Source organism: Chenopodium quinoa, unplaced genomic scaffold, assembly GCF_001683475.1.
Source record: "Chenopodium quinoa cultivar QQ74 unplaced genomic scaffold, ASM168347v1, whole genome shotgun sequence".
Classification (NCBI taxonomy): domain Eukaryota; kingdom Viridiplantae; phylum Streptophyta; class Magnoliopsida; order Caryophyllales; family Amaranthaceae; genus Chenopodium; species Chenopodium quinoa.
Window position 1 is genome coordinate 1708226 of NW_018745080.1, and position 21159 is coordinate 1729384.

The 21159-nt window shown below is 31.7% G+C and overlaps 1 protein-coding gene across 1 annotated transcript; it reads right to left on the minus strand.

Annotated features, from left to right (window-relative positions):
* Nucleotides 1-3576: 3576 nt before the first annotated feature.
* Nucleotides 3577-6741, minus strand: LOC110709716 (transcription factor bHLH143-like). The gene is made up of 4 exons (XM_021887944.1): nt 6585-6741; nt 5979-6473; nt 5227-5384; nt 3577-5137 (listed from the first exon to the last, which is right to left on the minus strand). The coding sequence occupies exon 4, from the start codon at nt 5119-5121 to the stop codon at nt 4003-4005; it is 1119 nt and encodes a 372-aa protein (XP_021743636.1). The 5' UTR covers nt 5122-5137; nt 5227-5384; nt 5979-6473; nt 6585-6741; the 3' UTR covers nt 3577-4002.
* Between the last annotated feature and the right edge of the window lie 14418 nt (nt 6742-21159).

Below are 21159 nucleotides of genomic sequence, written 5' to 3' on the forward strand. Positions count from 1 at the left end.
GGGGCCTTCCTCGGCACAACCCCCGAGGCCAATTTACGTGTGTTTACTGTACAGGAAACCCTCGCCCCAGTTATTACTTGGACCGAGATCAGTGTTCCGCCCACAAGAAAGGACCTATCCGAAAGTCCTATTGTTTTCATCCGAAACAATATGAATACGGTCTTTACTTCAATTCTAAGTAGTTGAAACATAAGAATTTCTCATCTTAACATAAAATTTAAACTCATACGAGTCCTATCTTAAAATTTATGATATTACATTAAACTTGTATACACCGTACACATTGTTAATTATGACATCCTATGTGTCTTTCTTTTGCCAAATTTGAATCAACTTTTTTATTTACCAATACTATCATAAATAAACAAATTTTCATGACTAAAGATTAGAACTCCAAAATAGATCCAATTTTCATGGCTCGTCCTACACTAAAAGTCTACAGCTTAGAGTTACGAGCCCAGAGGTTTGAAATAATATAATGGGTTACGCATCCTGGCCCATAAAATTATAGAGATGCACCCTTATGGCAATATCTTTACTGAATAAATTAAAATCAAAATTGATGAATGTGATACAATTTTTTAACACAGTCTTTTGTACAGTTTGATTAAATTTTTTCTAATAAGCTATTTGGCCCTTTTTTTTTTTTTTTTTTTTTTTTTTTTTTTTTTCCTCTAAACCTATTTAGTCTATTATTTAGTATTTTTTTTGTAATAAAGTTTTTTTTTTTTATTTTTAGGTTCGAATAAGTTAAACTTAACATATTTTTATTGAAAAAAGCAACTAGAAGAAGAGATGGAGCCAGAAGGTCAATTTCAAATTATTGTTCATTTTTTGAAGCCTAAAAGTTGATGGATAGAGAACAATTTATTTAAATAAAAGTTAAAATCCAGTTTGCCATATAGCTGTGTTATTGCTTATGTTGCTTTCACACCAAAAGAAAAGAAACTGGCCACATTGTTCATATGGCCGATATGGATGCATGTTGGTTGTTGTTGGGTGATGCTTGTCTCTTCTATTTTCTCTACATTATGTATGTTGGATTCCTAAATTATTAGAATGTGACACTGAAAATAGATTCAATAAACTAATCTTTTTCTTCTATATAAATATCAAGATTGATCAAATCATTTCAATTGGTAGGGTATGGCTTCAAATAGAGTTGGACTTAAGGTTGTATTTTGAAAAAATCAATAAGTGTGCAACTTATTATGGAGAATTGAATGTGACAGCTAATGAAAGATTATATATCTAGCACGGATATAAAATTTAAATTTACTCTTTTTATTTCAACTAATTCTCAACGGTTGTGAAAGGGTTACATTGTCATTACGTACTTATGCGGCATAACCATTATTAATTTTAGCAGATGTTGTTACATTGTCATTACGTACTTATGCGGCATAACCATTATTAATTTTAGCAGATGTTTCCTTTGAGTCAAGCTGACACATTATAAGAACATGCTAATACACTATGGAAAACAAATAATAATCTTCTTTCAACTAAATAAATCAATGGTCATAAAATCCACTACAATATCAACCAAAGATATAAGACATTGTAGCAAATTAGGTATGGTAATAATTAGAAGAAAAAAAAATCCATAATTACTGCATCAAACCCTTGACTTCAAAATTATAAGAATTCACATTCACATTAATTAATCAAGTACAAAGTAGACACCAAAAAGATGCAAAACCATATACATAAAGGACTAAGCTAGCTTAAGCATAAGGTAATTCTATTTTGGTTTTATGTAAATAAATCATCTTTGCATGCGCCTTTAAACAAAAATAAGGCATGCTATGGACCCCACCTATAATTTATGCATTGCAATAAATTTGAAAGAAAGAAAAAATGCGCATCAGAAGAGAGTGGGTTTGACAAGGCCCAAATAGCTGTCTATCATAAATATGTGCATGCGACGTCAGTACATTGGCATAAAGACAACACTAACTTACACCAAACCTTAATTACTACCTCCAACCAATTATTTACCATTACCCCCCTACACCTAAATTAGTAATCATACCATTTTCTAAATTTCACCTCTTTTTTTGGTTCTTGATTTTCTTTTTGAAATGTAACTGTGATATAAGTTGACTTTATTATAGAGAAAGCAACATTGCAATGGAATACAGATTATTTGGATTGATTTTTGTTCGGTTACAATTGGGAAGTGGTTGTAGTTTGGATCGAATCCATTGTGGCAATATATTGGGTTTATTGAAATAAGATTTTAGTGATTTTTTGGGAAATGAAAAGCTTCTAAAACAAACCCAAAAATAGGCCATTGACTTTGATCAAATTGTCAATTCAATTTATTTTAGTCATCGATTAAGTTTACGTCGGATCTAATTGAGTGAGGTCATTTCAAATCTAAGACATTGCTAAAACATAGTGCTCATACAGATCTAATTTTGAATTGACTATGATTTAGGTCAGATTATTTGGATTCAATTTTTGAAGTCTCTAGACTTTGTTCTGCCAAATAAAAGAATGCCTTTGAGATTCAATTATAAAGCATAACAATCATCTTTATGCTACTCTCATTTTGACCAGCCAAATTTGCCCATGAATGGCTCAACCTTATTGAAAAGTAAAAGCACAAAATTCTCTGTGAAGTGAAATATCCTGGTATTGTTTGGTTAACAAAAATTAGAGAAGCCACACTTCCCACAAACAGAGATAAATTACTTACCTTAGGTAACAACCTTCCATGTTGAACATAACATCTCTCGCTTCCTTGTTCCAAGTAATTTTACTTCCTATGTTCTAGTGTTCATCCAAAGAACCACTAATTGAAAAATTCATTTCAGATATTGATAAATTTTTAAGTTAATTTAATCCTTATACTCTGTCATATGAAGACCCATGGAGTAGTTACAAGTCTTGCAACTCCTAAACCCTGTTCACTTCATTTTATATTTGCTGAATTGAAATTATTTTTGTTGAACAAAAATTGTATTTATTGATTATCTATTATTTTTCTTCTTTAAAGTTAATGATTTTTAATGAACTGAAATTGTTTTCTAAACTAAAATTAATTTTATTAAACTAATCTTATTTTTTACTAAATAATATTTTAATTTAAGTTAAAGTGAATTAAGTCTTACAAGGAACATACCGTAGCTAAGATTGAATTGTATCTTTATATCGTGAGGTGTTGGCAAAACTTACCAACTAAATATAAGGTCCCGAGTTAAAAAATTACACTTACTATTAATTACCTAAAAGTCTTGGACTTCTAGAGATGCACCTAATACCACCACCACCGTCCTAAAAGACCTTTGTTTTCTAATTACCACAAACCATGCATAAGTTGAGTTGCCACTATGAAGTTCACATGACTCAAACAGTAAAAAAAAAATGCACACCATTAATTCAACATACACCACCCTTCTTTAATTAAGAAAAAGGTGCTTTAAAACACACCATAAAAACCATAATCACAAAACATAAAAGAAATCAAAAGGCAGTATTACATATTTCCAGGGTCTTACTTCCCATTCTAAACATTCAAGTGCAAATACCCCACACTAATTTTATAAAAGCAAAAGAAGAAAAAAAAAAAATCATAATAATAATAATAATCATAATAATAATACTAACAAACATAGATTGATTTAATATGGATTTTAATGATGAAACACATCAAAAGGCCAACTAGCCTCTCCTCGTGCCATTCCTACCCATTAAAGTGATCAGTCTAATGACCCCACCCTCAAATAACATTTTTGCATTAAAATTTTTTAAAATATGTTACTCCTTTATTTTTCAAAAAAATTAAAAAAAAAAAAAAAGACAGCAAAAGTTTACTGGTGGGTCCCAGGCCAAAGCCAATATGGGGCGTGCGTTTTCTGATATGGAGATTTTAAGGGTCCATCTTTGAATCATTGAAGTCTTCAGTCCACAAGTGAGAAAAAGGATTAACTTCTTCAGGAGGCTAAGAACAGAGGATGGATTCCCAAAAAGCTACTCACTACATTTTTGGAGCTTCTATAGGCCAGATATCCCTAAAGATTTGGCTTTGTATCTTAGAGTCTTGAGATAATTGATGGCTTCATCTAATACCACTACTGCGTCTTTCCCGTCTCCGCCCGGGATTATGGTCTGTAGGATGCTCACTGTCTCGCGTATTTTCTCCTTTCGGTGTCTCTTATTACCGGAGAATGAGTATGTCGTATTGTTGTATGGCCTCGTGGGTTGGCCACCTGCGCAGATAGATTCTGCGTCGTCCTCGTACTCGGATGATGATACCTTTGGCACAAGGGAGCTTGCGGCGTATGTAACTGAGGGAACTTCGTAACTGTTGTCCGACAGTTTCTGCCTTTTAGAGGGGCCACCAGAGCTTGCCACTTCGTCCATGTCTTCGTTATCTTCGTACCAATCCTGCTTCTCGTAAGCAGTCATCGTGCTAGGGGAACGCCCTGTGCTTGTTTCTTCACCGTCACTGTAACAACCTTCATCGTCTGAGGAGAGCAAGGCATCGATATCTTCTGAGTCTTCATGCATCACGCTAATCTCATTACCATCGTTCAAATCATCAGTCAAATTAGGTCCTGAATAGAACGGTCCATTGCTTCCATCCCCAAGCTCACACTCTTTGACATTATTATAGTAACAAGAAGATTTTTGGTTCCAAGAGTTGAGCGGCTGGCTTGAAGCACCAACCATAGAACTTAATATCAAGGTTGTTTTGTTACCCGTTCGATCAAAAACAAGAAATTGCTTTTGAGCACGTTGTGCATCAGTGGGGGACACATTAGTCTCCACATGATTTTCAATAGCAGCTGCAGGGGCCTTACCAGTAAAACCAATTTCTGGCATGAACTTATCGTGAAGCATTGTATCTGGAACAAGACCCTGCCTAAATCGGGGCAAGCAGTAGAACCATCCGTAAGGTTCCTTAGATTGCCCGACCTTGAAATCGTGAGGTCCAGTATATCCAAAAGAAGGTAAAGCACCACTCACAGGAGCTGCATTAGTGCAAGGCATTGCACAAGGGATGCCCGTATTTTGCATCCCAATGTCAAATGGTAGTTTCAAGGATTTAGCATTAGGAAACTGCATATTCGGTTGCCGTTGATGCAACCAGGACTCGAAGTCCTTTTCCATCAAGCCAAACAACTATCTGCAGATTGAAGCAACAATAATTGATTAGTTTAAAAGAATCATAATGAGTCCAACAAAGATGAGACAAGCTAGTGATCAAGAACATACCACAACAAAAGCGAAATGAAAGCCTCGCTTTGTGATTGCTTGTAGAATTATCCAAGATGTAGTAAAAACTAAGAAACCCAGCTGAACTAAACCCCCAAAATACAGAACTAATATCTTATCTACGTTACTGGCTTGAGCAAATGACGAAAGTATTCGGCCTGAAAATTCCCAAATCAACAGCAATATATTAGACAATACATTCATGATCAAAAGCTTCAAGTTTTCAAGAAACACAGTAATTTCAAAGCAAGCTCCAAATTTTTATCATTCAATAAACCAAACTTTCTTATTAATTGATTGCAGACCGCATTTTCGATAAACCAAACCATATTATTAACTAATACAGTAACTCTCTGCTCCTGCCTATGGTTTTATACAAGAGCAAATGAGTAAAGCCTGAACATAATTCATACAACTGCTCAACTTGGTTAATTCCAATGTCACAACGAACAAACACTATAGAATATAATCAAAGATCATTCCACTTCACTCCATAACATAATCTTAACCATGGATTTTGAAATTGAAAGGGTTCAAATAATCATATCAATTCCTATTTTTCACCCATATATCAAAATATGCACACTCAAATGTTCCATTAATGTATAATCAAATTCAAACATCAACAACAATGACAGGAGTAAGTCCAAAACTAATAGTCGCATTATAGTGTAATTTGAACTAGTAATGCGACGACTAAAAACATATACAGAATACAATCAAAGCAAGTAAACAAGAAAAGAAGAACAAACCTGACAATTACGCAGAGGTTGGAAGCAAGCAATGACTCTAACTATGATGGTAGCAAAACCAGCAACTCCATTTTCGTGTTTCAAAGCCCGAAATCTTGTCTGACTAGCTGCTTGGCACACCATAACTACTACTCCAACCCCCTTAACCCACCCTTTAAACCTTTCTTTTAAGGAAAGGAACCCCAAACAATTCTAGAAATTACCAGAAAAAATTCGAAAAGGAGAAAAATTTAGCTGATCCTGCGAACGTAGCAGGGGATGACGATGAAGAAGGTTGAACCCATGAAGTTAAAATTGGTAATTAAGGTGAAAAAAATTAGGATTTTCTGGAAAAATAAAAATTGGGGAAAATTGAATTGAGGGTAATTGATTTACAGAATGACACGACAGTATAAATTCAATGAAACGACTTTCCGAAACACATCTACTGATAAACAAAACCACCGCATGCTGTATTACACTGATCAGCCACTTTTTTTATACTCAATCAATTTCCTGCAAAAAAAAAAAAAAATTACAAAAATTAGGCAAAATTACGATCAAAGTTGTTCAATTAATGATGAAGATAATTTGAAAAAATCATGAATTTTTTTGAAAAGGAATTACCAGGGAAGATCTGGGGAAGGAAATGGGAGAAGCTTATCCAAGAAGAGTGAGAAAAGAAGAGATTAGGGGAAATTTAAGAGAGAGAAAGAGAGGAGTGATAGAGAGAATGCACGGATGAAGAGAGAGTGAGAGAGGGGGTTGAGGGAGAAAAGGGTATGGTTTTATAGAGGGAGATTTTTACGTATTTGTCCTTGTTCAAACGTGTGGGCTGTACTCTGCTTTTGTCGCTATGCGGATGCTCTGTTTTGTGTGGAGGGATGTTGGATGAGCTGTATTGTATTCAAACGACTCTAAATGTTGTTCTTATTTTGACTTTTATTTGTGTGATGCTTGTAATTAGTATAATTTCTGATTATCGTGTAAATTGTACGAGCTTTTCGAAATAGAGAGAATACGAGATATTGGTGTGAGTAGAGATGTATTTGTAAGCTCATACTTATGTTTGCTACAAATATATGGAGTAATGTAGAAGCCATTAATTTCCTGTTATTTTTACCAAGCTAAGCTTTGATTTAGTGGCAAAGTTTGTATCTCACAACTAAGAGGTTGTGGGATCAAACTCCACTAGTGACACCTTGGGGGTGGGATTCCCTTACCCTTCCCCTCCACCCCTTCCAATGTGTCTAGCCCGTTAACCCGGGTCAAGGGGACCTATGAGAGATTCCGGCCCGATAGGGTCCTTCTCCTTACCAACCAAAAAAAAAAACTTTTGAAGAAAACAGGTTGGCATATAATTAATTCAAAGCTAATAGAAAAATGAGTAAACTCAAAGGAAATTGCTAGACTCTAGAAAGAACTAGAGGGAGGTGCGAAAAAAAACTCTTGTTATTTTCTATTGTTGCTGAAATAAAGAAAATAAATTATTTAACCATTTATAAGTGTGCACTTTCTATATTTGTTTTCCTTAAAATAATACTACTTGTATAATTTAATTTTGCAGACTTTTTCAATTATTTCACCATTGAACTTTTATGTGCTTCAAAAATTAATACTTTTATTTAATTGCAACAAAAAAAATGACTCTTCTTGTATGCAAAATACAACTTTTACAAATTAATTTTGAATCAAAAATCTTTTATGTTCATTACATGACTTTCTCATGGTGTTTTTAGGTGAAAAGTATAAAAGGGAGCTTGTTTTTGCATATGAAAGCCTTAATTTGTTGCTATATAGATTTAACAATATACATCAACGCAATGTTTCATTGTAGAAAATACAAATCCACTCTTACGATAGTGTTCTCTTTACCTGAATTTCACATATATTATCTAAATGTATTATTCTTAAACTCATATTTGTAAAACTTATTACCCTATTAATAGTTATATATTAACTTAACTAATGTAGACTTACGATGCATTATATAAACTTGGTTTTTCATTTATATTATCAAAACCAATTTAAAGTCAATTGAACTTGTCTAAACTTAATTGACTTATTTGAACTTAATCGGACCTTATTAGCCTCGTTAAAATTAATGTGAACTTATTTTACTTGATCTTATCTTATCTTATTTGAACTTACTAACTCTTATATGATTTATTTTAAATCAAAATAAGTGAAGATAAGGTGAACAATAGAATAAAAGAGATCAAAATATATAAACCGAAAATAGGCGAAGATGTAGCGATGAGAACAAAATCTATTTACGTAGAGAGTTATGAAAAGCATGTTATATAAATGAAATTTAATCACCAATTGTGGTTTTACAAACTCCTAAAGCCTTTAACTATCTAAGCTAGTATTTCGTATAACATTTGCTTTTGCGTGGTTAGACGTGGTTCAAATATTCATATATTGAGTACCGTCATTTAAGGCTTCAACCGACCAACTAGATAACCAACAAATATGATTGGTATACTCGGTATTAAATTAGAATAAGTTTTTTTCATCAAAACAAGACAATTAGATGTACAACCTCCGTTTCTGAAAGGTCGACTCACTTACTATTCATGTAGTCAAAATAAAATAAGTTTGACCACATTTTATGACTTATATAATAGAAATAAATTAACATGTGGGATCTTATTAGATTCACCTTATTATAAAATTTTCAAATATCAACATTTTGTAATTTTTATTCATACATAGTCAAAGATATTCACGGTCAAACATGTTCATTGGAGATCGCGCAAATACAAAGTGAGTCGAATTTTCGGAAACGGAGAGAGTACTACCTACTCTGGTCTATTTCTATTTCTATTTCCATCTCCTAATACATGTTCTATAATAACACAACTACACAAGCAATTATGAAAATGATTTCTTTTTTATATATAAACCCATAATTTTAATCAAAAGCTAACAACATATATGAAAAATGATGACTTCTTTTCTTTTTTTGACTCTTTTGCTAATTATACTAAATATAGTGGTATGGGAATAAAGCAACCGAAACCAACTCAATATCATCCATAAAAATTGGTCTAAGCATATAAATTTTTTTGTAGACCAACAAAGAATTAGAATAAGAATATGTATAAGAAATTCTTTATAATGAGGAAGAATCCGATGTGTTTTTAGTAGAAAGACTCATGATTTAGGCTTGACTGTTCAAACCAAAAATCATATAAACACGATTGGGGGATCCACTAAAGGCTAAAAACACTAACACAAGGCAAAGACACATCATATCTCTAACCTCACAATATCACTAGACTCGTGTATTTGTTCTTCTTCCATCTTATTTCATGAATTTTTTGTGTTTATGATATTTTGGTAAACTAAAAACTTTTTAAGGATGGATAAAAAGGCCTTATTAGTCACCAGCTTTTTGGTCCCAACATATATAAATTGCACAATTACACTTTACATTGATGTGATTTTTGTTTTTGTATTATATAATCTCCAAGCCACCTAGAAGTGTACAAGGGGTTCTCCTATGGTGGTCGACTTAGGGATTTAGCCATTTAGGTGAAACATATGGTGTATTGACACGCATTTGATATACGGAGTACCATGTTTTGTTTCGGATTTGAGTTATAAGTATATGTATATTTTTTACAAGAATCAATTATGTTATATTCCTTACATTTACAATAAATAGAGACTGTCGAAATAAACAATTATTTGCTAACCAAAATTTTGTAAGGAAAGTAGTGAATTTTAGAAAAATTACATCACTTTTGATTTTCTGACGACCTATGCCTATAGAAAATACATAAAACCGACTATGTATATTACTCCATATTAGTATACCTATTTGACTATATTCTACAATTGTTTCTAATATACGAGTATTACTTATAAACTTTTCCTCTCGTTAGAAGGATCTCTTAATATTCCGATTTTCCTCGCTTTGCCCTCCAAAACATGATGCTCGAGAGACCATATAAACAGTACTCACTAACCTAGTGCTCCATGCACCACCCCAACCTCATTAATTACTTCCTATTAAATGGAACTAACCAAAAAAAAAATTGGTGAACACAACTGTACACTCACATGTTGGCAATCAAATGCCTTCAGAGTGCAGACCCAAGCCAAAACTTTCATAATGGATAAAATCCCAATCTAATCTAACCTTTCTTGGAATTAAATTAATCCAAAAGTAACCAAAAATATATAATTTTACTACCACTTATGATGTCACAAAACTTTACATTAATTTATAACAGTGGATAATCAATCATACACTATTCTATATATTAATTCATCAGTAATAATAATAATTATATTAATTATTTAAACCAACTTTGTAAAAGCACAAAAAAGAAGTTAAGGGCACACCAAGCATGTTGAACCCAATCACCGTACAAAAATAAAAATAATTAATAATAGGGGTAGACCATGATTCTATCACCTGAACCATATCTTATACACAGGTAATAAGATCTATGACCCCCAATAATTAATGTAACCCTAAGTTTAATTATAATATAAAAACTTTGATTAATTGTATACACTATGGTATCATGCCTTATTGTTTGCAGTGAAGGGAACAATTAACAGCCCTAATCAAAGATTTATCTATCATCTTTGCTATATATTGCAATTGGGTCTTCCTTTTTGGTAGCACTAACTTACTTCATTTATATGGGTGAGATGTAAAGCAAAGGATGGGATCTCCTCTTAAGTACACGCTTAATTTTTAATTGTTTTCATAATCATGCTTATGTATTTACGAGTATTATATACACTTGAATTTCATTAATTAGATTTTTTTTTTTTATTTATTTTGTACTTTGGAAAATTGTTAATACATTGAATATGATAATGTAAGGAACAACAAATAAAGTTTGATCACTTTAATTAGTGCGACAATCCATCCCGTGGTGTTTATATAGATTGTTTAATTGAGGTTATTTGCACAATATCATCACACTTATGAATGGTTGTGGATTGTTCACTACTTGATTAAAGTTGGAAGTTTGTTTTGGTGCAAGCTCAACATTATTGAGTAGCTTAATAAGTAGTTATTAACCAATGGGTAAAGAATATTCTGATTTTCATATGAATATGCACATTCTGTCATCAATTATGTGAATTTTTTTGTTTTGTTTTGTGAGAAAAGGCATACCTTCTTAGATCAATATAAAGCTTATTTGACCATTATGGTATTTGTTTATTTATAATAAGTCGATCTCTACACAGACGATTATCACAAAGGTTTCAATTAGTGGGCTAAATTGTCGAAATAGTGTTAATTTGGTAAATAAAAATTACTGTATTTGTTATATTGAGGATCACGTATTCACGTCTATTGGATCAAACAAAAATGTTAAATTTTCTCCTCATCTTATTTGAATTAGTTTCAACAAAAATACATTTACTGTAATTCAACAATTTAGATAAGTTTTAGGCTCCGGTCACTTCATCTTATTTTTGCTGAACTGAAATTATTTTTACTGAGCTGAAGTTATTTTTGCTGAACTTAAATTATTTTTACTGAACTGAAATTTTTTTTGCTGAACAAAAATTAGTTTTACTGAACTGAAATTATTTTTACTGAACTGAACTTATTTTTACTGAACTGAAATTATTTTTACTTAATATTATTTTTTTAAGATGAAGTGAACAGGGCCTTAGTAAGATAAGTTATGCTCAACAAAAAAATGAGGTAAATTATTTTGGCTCAGAGTACAAGGTCAAGTTTTCACCCCCCAAAAAAAAAGATATATTTAGTCCTTAGGGCAATATAAGCATTAAATACACTTCTTAAAATGGAATTAAGTTGGAAATTCATGACAAAATAACGCGTAGATCGGTGTAATTAATATTAATTTATCCTCAATATTTCCTTTGTTAGCTTCTTATACATAGCCCTAAGGACTATGTTTATCATTTTACTAAGGGGTTGTTTGGTTCATCAAAGGGAAAGGGAATGACTTAAACAAAGGGAAAGGAAAAGAATAGAATGTAATTCCCTTTGTTTTGCAATGTTGTTTGTTTTTATACAACAAAGAAATCACAACCACCATACAACCACCACAAAACTACCAATTCCCTTTTCCTTTCCCTTTTTCTCCGGCCACTGTGAATATCCCAACAACCTAGTTACCCTACTACAACCCATCGCCACCCCTCTCCCTACCCACGAAACCCTAGCCCTCGAGGGAGCTCAACAATGGCTTCACAATTGACAAGGACAACGCCAACATACCACCTACAATTAATTAATATCATCAATTGACTAAAAATGCGCGTGGAGGAGGAAGTCTGGCGGCGAAAGCTTTTCTGACAAGGGGAGAGAGATCTTAGCCGTTGCAGATTGCGAAGGAGAGGAATTTTTAGGGTTTTTCAGTGGGGAAGGAGAGGGGTTGCGGTAGGGTGGTTAGGTGGTTCGATGGTGGGGAATCTTGCGCCTAGGGTGTTCGGCTGGGCGTTTCACGGGGAAGGAAGAGGGTGTTTTAGGTTTTTGCAGGGGCGGCGAGCATTTTGGGGAAGGGGAGGGACATCGAGGGTTGGGGGAGGGGTGGCGAATGAAAGGTGGGAGAGGGACGGTGGTGCGGTGGCTGGTTTTCCGGTGGTGTGGGTAGGTAGGGTGGTGGTATGGTGGTGGCTAAGGAATGGGAATGGAAATACCTAGGGGGGGTGGGGAATCAACTTGGAAAGGATTTGGGTGTTGAAGAGGGTAAAGGGGGAATGGGAAAAAAGACCTAACAAACGACAACAAAGGGAATGAGGGCAGTTGATTCCCATTTCCTTTGATGAATACCCCCAACCAAACGGCCCCTAAATGAATTGACATTTTGACAGTTGCCAAAACGAATTAGGTTATATTTAGATGATATGTAGATTCGATTTCATGAAATCACAAATTTTCAAAAAAACAAATTGATCAACATCTTAAAGAAACAAAATAATTGTCCTTGATGTGTAACGTTCACAATAATTAAAAAAGAAATTTATTATAATTAATTACAAACATAACCAGCATATATAACGCCTTGATTAAGCTGACTAGTTGAATGAAGATGTGACACATTGCGTGCTCATACATAAATTAACAAGAGAGGGAAACACAAAAAGTAAAGGAACAGGGGCCATAGTTTTTGGAGTGGCCACATTTAATAAGAATTATTAATGAAATAAAATATGGTGGGGACATAAATTTTTTTTTAATTATTTTTTTCAAAAAAGAAGAAGAATGAAGTTGAACCAAATTGGTTGTGAATTCTCCAACAAAAAGATCCACGCTTAGAAAGCAAAAAACAACACTAACCCATAACCAATTTATACAACACCACCACCCAGTGCCTTCTTCACAGTCCGCACTACTACTAATCTAAATTTCACCTCTTTACTAATTAAGCTTCTTTTATTTCCTTAATTACCAAAGTGTATCCGTGCTAAAACTGCTAACATATTATACAGAATATAAGAGAAATTTATATTCTATTCTGATACGTATTACATCAGTAGTTTGATGTATATGTGGATAGATACAATCATACAATGTATGAAAATTAGTTTTAATTTATTTACAAGAAATTAAATGAATTGTAAGGACGATTGAGGTTTTAGAAGCTTGTGGTTTATAATTGAAAAGGTACATGATCGTGATGACCCCTAAATTATTCTATATTAGATTCTTGATCTCCCTCCACAACAACCAAAAAAAAAAAAAAAAAAAAAAAGTGAGAAAAAAAAAATCGATGATGGTTTGTTGTGTTTACGTATTTGAAATAATTTTATAAGGAGGTTGGAAAAGAGTCTAAGAAACACTTATATATTTTTTAAGGTGGAAAGAAGGGGGAGGGTGGTGATCAATTAAAATAGAAATGTGTAGGTTAGCCTATGAGTGTATAATTTGTTGGAAGTTGACTATGAGGACATGCATGATCTATCAAAGTGGTTAAATGTTATTTTTTAGTAATTGTGCATGTAATTTATTTGATGTATTTTTAGGGGTGCAATATAGGAAACGGGACATGTGTCTAGGACTTGTGGATTTATGATGGAAACTAACTGTTTTAGTGAAAAAAAATGCAAAGTAACATTTTATGTATTATTTTACATTCTTAAGGTTCTAGGCACGATATCTCTCTTATGTGAACATTTGCAACATTCATGGTTAATCTACTAATCTCACCTTGAGATATAGTTTCATTTGATAAACTATTGTTAAATGACTGGATGTAGATGTGAACCGACAAATTTGATAAATATATGCTTCATAACTAATAATGCTCCATAAGTAGAATGTGACACTTCTAGATCTTACTACACATTCTATAAGAGAAATTTTTAAAAAGATTGGAGTCCTAAAGAAAATAGCAATTCTTGCATCACCATTCCCATCAATTAAATTTCTAAATAGTAATTGTGTAATTTTATACTTAAAGTTTTCATGAAACTCTTATCAAATTATATTATTATTCCTCCCTAAAAACAAGATATAGAGAGGAGACATCACTATGGAGCGTTCTAAAGAAAGATTACGATTAGTATCCCTTTCCTTTCGTCCTAGCTTAGTTTGTATAATTGACATTATACCTACTTTCGTAGACTTTTATCCCACCTTATTAGCCTATAATAATTATTTTAATTTTTTTATCAAACCAAAAAGAGAAAGATCCATAAGAAAATTGTCAAATTTGTGTCCTTTTATTAAGGCTAATTGTTTTGGGATTAGTTTAGTGGCTCGAGGATTTATGAATAATTAAATTGTATTAACTATTTTATTTGGTGGAGTTGGTAAATAATTAGGCCCCTAGAATAATTTTCATCATCAAACACGTGTGATAGTTACATGTATGATGCCATGCTAAAGATCCATAATTGTTTTTTTAAAAAATTTATATATTTATTTTATAATTTTTTTTGGTTTTGAATGGTTGGCTTATTATGAGTAGTATGCATGGAAGAAATAATTTGGTTGTTTGATGATGAATTTGCAAAGTTTTGACGTGAAGGGTAATTTTAGTAATTTTTCGTCACGCATATGAGATGTAGAACATCATTTAAATACAAGATTTCCTTGTATAACAAGACATAATAGAACTTGTTTCAATCATAGTTCTATGTTTAATTTTGAAGGTAAAGCTTTGTTCTTGCATGCCTCGTGTTGAACCAAAATATGATTGAGGCTTCTTACATTATTTTATTAGTGATAAGCTATTGGCCGGTCATAATATGTATAAGTACTTTGCATTGTATACTATGCACATAATAAAGGTCATGCTGGTTGAGATGATTATTGATTTATTATCATTGTATGTAAAACGGAAAATATTTTAAAAAGTTATATATCTAGTCCCTTCTTACATGCACTTTCATATTACTATTTTGATTCACGGGATATAGGATTTGAACTTTGAAAATGATTGGGCTTGTTACGAATATACTAATGCATATAAATGACTGGTGACTGGCCATATTTTCATGTATTCAGATGTATTAAATTAAATAGTCAGGCTTTGTTATTTCAAGGTAGGTGAAAACTAATACTAATAAGTAAGATGTCTAAAATACAACTGATTAAACTTTGCACATATTATTACCCCACGACCCCACCCATTTGTTCGGAGTACCTGTTTTTTTTTTAAAGGACCTTATATTGTCCTTGTTACTCATTTAGATTAAAGAATTGAAATAAACATTCAAAACAATATACAACTGCCAACTGGTTATGCAAGTACTAACTTACTAAGGTTATACTATACCGCAATTTCATTGCAAGTGACTAATAACTCTCTCGAAAACTCCTAATTAAATTAATTACTCAAAGTCAATGCATTTCCACATTGAAATCAACTAATGACACCCAATTAACATATAAATATAATAATATTACACATGTTGTATGTGCCTTTTGCGTGTTTCATGTTTACTCCGTTGAACTATGGTAGTCGAGCGTGCATGCAATGCCCTCCTTTTTCCCCTACTTATAATTTCACAATTGTCAAAGTCGTGTAAAAACATAGTCATATGTTTCATAGCTTTTAATGTTGGGTTTATATTTTTAATCAACCAATAGAATGGGAAAAAGAAATTAAACTCCCATAATTAATTTTGACTAAGTTTAATTTTTTTTTTTCTACTCATTAATGATGTTTAAGAATTAAGATTTACAGGAGACTGAGGTTTCCAAATGTGGTTACACATAAGTCAAACTTATCACTTATTATTACCTGGTATTATTCTTTTGTTTTGTGAATGCAATCCTCATATTTACATGGAGTAATTCCACCATAAGATATACACATTACATGGACCATCATATGTAATAGAGTGTTTTAACATATACATATTGACAAAGAACTACTTTTATTTCTAACCCAACAATTATTGCATTGCGTGCAATGCGTTGTTAGGTGGAAGATCTTACGAAAATCACTATATGAATTTATGAAAAATATTGTTCAAAATTATATTATTGATAAAAGTTGGTCCTTATATATACTATTATTGTCAACTACTGCGAATAATATTTATTATGAGAAATGAATTGTAAGATAACATCGGATCAATAAATAAGTTGTTATAATTCAATACTCAATGTTATAATTGTTATCACAAGTACATTTGTTCAAGGCTTGCACCAATGCACCTTGTTCTAGTGTATGAAAATGACAAGGAGTCAAATCCATTGGATCAAGATGCTAAAGCTACACATGTCGTGGTGGATATAATATAAGTAACTGGATACACGTACATGCAGTTATATGAACAATTTTGTTTATTTATGTACTAGTACATGATTTTATCAACCAAATTACTTTAATTTATTTGCATGTGCATGAGACATTTTTCTTAATGATTATTGAACAATTTTTGAGGGTGGTAATTAAGATTGACACTACTTAAAGAGTATTTTAAAGAATAATCGTTGGATTTGAATCAACCTATACATCAAGAGAATTGAAATTTGTGCTGAAAACTGATTAATTTAGAATGGCAAGGCGAAACTCTAGATGAAATTACCCTCATTGGAAAAAATAGAACTTCCATGATATATTTTGTTGTTTAATAACGTACATGATACTATCAATCAAATAACTTTATCTTAAAATAACACAGGCCCCTTGAAAATTTGATTTGGATGCAAATTGTTTCACTTCATACACATAAAACTGCAAATTGCATTAAGGAAGATAATTTGTACAAGTTGCATTTAAGGTTTGATTTGACCTTGCAAAGTTGCAAGCAATAACATCCTTGTTCTCATGTTTCGCCTTTTATGACCTAAACAAAAAGAAGAAAGCAATGAAAACAAGTGAAGATGAGGTATCATAACATGACTATTTATTCAACAATTTGGTGGAGTGGAATGATTAATAAAGGAATGATATGATTTATTTTCTCACAAATCAGCTAATTAGATGAGCTAAGCATTAATTGCCGATTTTTTTATATTTTTTATTTTTCTTCTCCGGGTTCATCTTTTGACTAGGAAATTCATTTCAAGCTAGAATGATGATTAGTGGTTTGTTTCTGTTGTTGTGACTTGTACCTTTAACGTTTTTGTCATTAATTTTTTAGCGTCTATTGCTCAATTATTGATATTAGTTACTTGATCCTTATAATTAATTTCCAAAACACATCATCCACAAGTAACCTACCAAGAAGATAGTGATGCGTGATAATTATTAATTGATTCAAGATGTTTCATCAAATTATACAATAAACCAGTGTGTACTACAAGTGATGTCCGTGTTCAAAATAGACATTATACGAGTAAGTCTGATAATAATCTACAAATATAACAAAATAATGTAAAGTAGAAATCATTTAAGTTTCACATATTTGTAGTTCTTATAGACTATCCCTTCATAGGAATACCATACAAAAATCATTGTTATGATTATACGGAGTACAAGCTAGTGATATACTATGTTACAAGAATCCCAAATAAGAAAAATATCCGTTATTAGGGTAACAACTAAAATATCCTTCAAACTTGTCAATTGGATTATTTAATTAGCCAATCATTCAAGCATTGAAAGTATATATTACGAAGCAACAAATAGAAAACAAAGGTAATCGAGAAAAAAGAATGGTTGAGTAGACTTGTAGTTGTATGTAGCACTATCCCACATTTGGTGGAGTGCGTCTTTATGAATAATGCCCACACCCGTTACCACTAATAACATTCCTTTGACTTGTGATGCACTCTCAAGTCAAATTACTCCTTCCACTACAACCAGCCATATTGACATTGTTTAGGCTATAGTGCCCACATCACTTATACATTTATATGTGCAAGTCCGTTGGTTCTCAATACATGCAGCATATGATTGTTAACAACGATTATTGATTATCTATTTGAAACTTTTATAATAAAAATTGATGTTTTGAAAGTATAGATTGAGATTAATCCAACATTTATTATTATTGTAGTGACATTGAATTTGAAATATTATTAAAATAATGTGGTCATATTTATAAGATTAGGTATGCATGGAGGAAGTACATGCATGTTATATATTTATACTCATATATCTTTGAAAATAATTTTTATACATAGTACTATGTAACGTATAATTTTAGGATGTCTAAAAATACACATTCAATTTTAAATATAATGAGGATTTATGATTGACTTTTCCAAAATTATATTATTATAGGTTTGAGTAGGACTAAACAAAATTACCCGAAAACCCGTTTTGTAACCATTCCGAAAATTAGGGTAACCGATCCGATAACCATAACGGTTCGGGTACCCGTTTCGATAATTTGTTATCGGGTATGGTTATTGGATATCATTTTAAAATTAACAGTTACCCGATCCGATCCAATAAGCAAATTTTTTTATTTTTTTTCCTACTTAAATCTACTTTTTCAAAACCTAAATTATTACTTTTCTTCATAATCACTTTATAATATCAATAATTAGTAATATTATTAATAATTTGGTCAAGATCATGTGGTATTGTTGTTAATTAGTGTTAAATGATATCATAATAACTACATAATTAAGTTTAATCATCATTAGTGGATATCTTATTGGCCGGGTACCCGATAACCGATCTAAAAATTTGGGTACCCGAACTTATCGGTTCGGTTTATGGATATCACTTTTCGTGATATTGATTATCGGTTACCCGAACCGTTAGTACTAGCGGTACGGGTACCCGTCCCATGCTCACCCCTGTTTGAGTACTTCTTACAATAAATTTCAATAATTTCTATTTATAACTATAATAATTAAGTTTCAATGATTAATTAAGATGATGAATGAAATCAGCTGAGCAAAACACACTAATTAATATTGAGCACCAAAAGATAGTATGATAATAAAACGATGTTATATTATCAATTTTTCATCTAAAATCTCTGAACTTATCTGCATTGAAATTGTCTAAACTTATTAGACCCGATTGGAGCTTATTATACATAATTAAACCTTAATAATTAGACATGATTGCAAGACAACAAATAAACTTGAGATAGTAAACTTGTTAGACCAGATTGAAACTTATTAGACCTGCTTAGATCTATCTTGGTTGATTTATATAAACTTATTATCAGAAATTGTGACACATACTTGAAAGCATAGAGTAGAAAATTTGTTGTATTGAAATTTGATGTGAGTATTTTGTTTTTACATTAAAAAAAAAAAAAAAAGTTTTCTTAGAGGACAAGTTAGTCATGTCAACATGACAATAAAGAACGTTAAAAGCAAGCAAACCTAATTCCTATTTAAAGATTGTAGGACGACTATGCTCGATCGAGTTGTAGTCTTTGCAAACATTATTGTGTGCTCGAGATGGAGATGATTGATGCTTAAGTTAGAGAGATAACAGTTCGAGTTGTACAACGATAAAACATCGTTTCTTGAGTTTGATAAAGTTGTTGATCAAAATGCATCAATTGAAATATTGACTTGGTTAAGGTATTATTGCAATAATGCTCAACAGAACGGTGACTAAATGCTTGAGTTATAGTCGTATTCTAATTAATTAGTTGATAGCTAGTCACGAACTTTAAAGCTTAAATAATAACTTGTTCTTATTAATCAGATCAATGAAAATTTTTTGTCTTTCAAATTGTTTCATAATTTAAGTAATTGACCCGATTCAGTTTATAAACTTACTGAATTATTAGTATTAATCTGTATTATTATTGTTATTATTGTTGATTATCATAAAGGATCAAAGAATATAATTATTTGAAAAGTTATATAATTTTTTTGCAAAATTTAATTATAAAAGTTAGATATATATGACCAACTTTAGATACTGGCCTAAGTGTTGATTATTAACAATTGTTCAGTTCCCTCTTTGAACAAGTCACACTTGCATATCATATTTATTCATATTATCATATAAATATGATAACGTGTGACATATTTATAAATTAATATATTTCCACTTTGAATGCCTAAGCAAATTTGATATTAGGTGATATACGAAGTATATACGTATCAATCTCAATTTGGACGTTCAATTATGCATGAAAATTTTAAGATAAGATTACCATAACACGCTTTGCATCACTCTAACATGCCGACACCTGTTATTATCTTCGCTTTTAAGTATCGAATAAAGCGTGTATTACGTTGTAGTTGTTATACTTTTTACTTTCATTACATAATCTGATCGTAAAAATATAATTATATTAATGTTAAAACGACATTCTTAGTAATATATGTTCCATTAACATAATGTCGACATTTGAAAATGACGGGAGTACATTAGTGCCAAAAAGAAAGTGACTGGAGTGAGAGCATTCACTAAACCCACATCTTCCATTATTTTGCCCATGTTTTTTTGGTTAAGTGGATTAGTAATACTGCTCATGCTTATAATCAACTTTTCATCTTTGTTTTTCACCCTTCATTTTATGCGAAGAATAAACGACACGTGAGTAGGGACTAATTGTCCCACATCAATATAAAAATGAGGGAGAATAACTAGCATATATTAACATCGTAGATATTATAAGAGGAAATCTTGTTGTGTTTGTATGTTGTCAAACACTCGAACATGAAGATGAGAAAGTACTAATTAATTAAAGACATGGCATTAAATTTCTGCTAAAAAAAAAAAAAGACATGGCATTAAATTTGTTTAGTACTTAATGTTCATCTACTTAAATTTCTACATCGTTTAATTAATTAAGGGTAGGTAATCAAAGATTGTCATAGATGAAGAGCTAGTCACGACTATGGCTAGGGCGATTGGTTAGG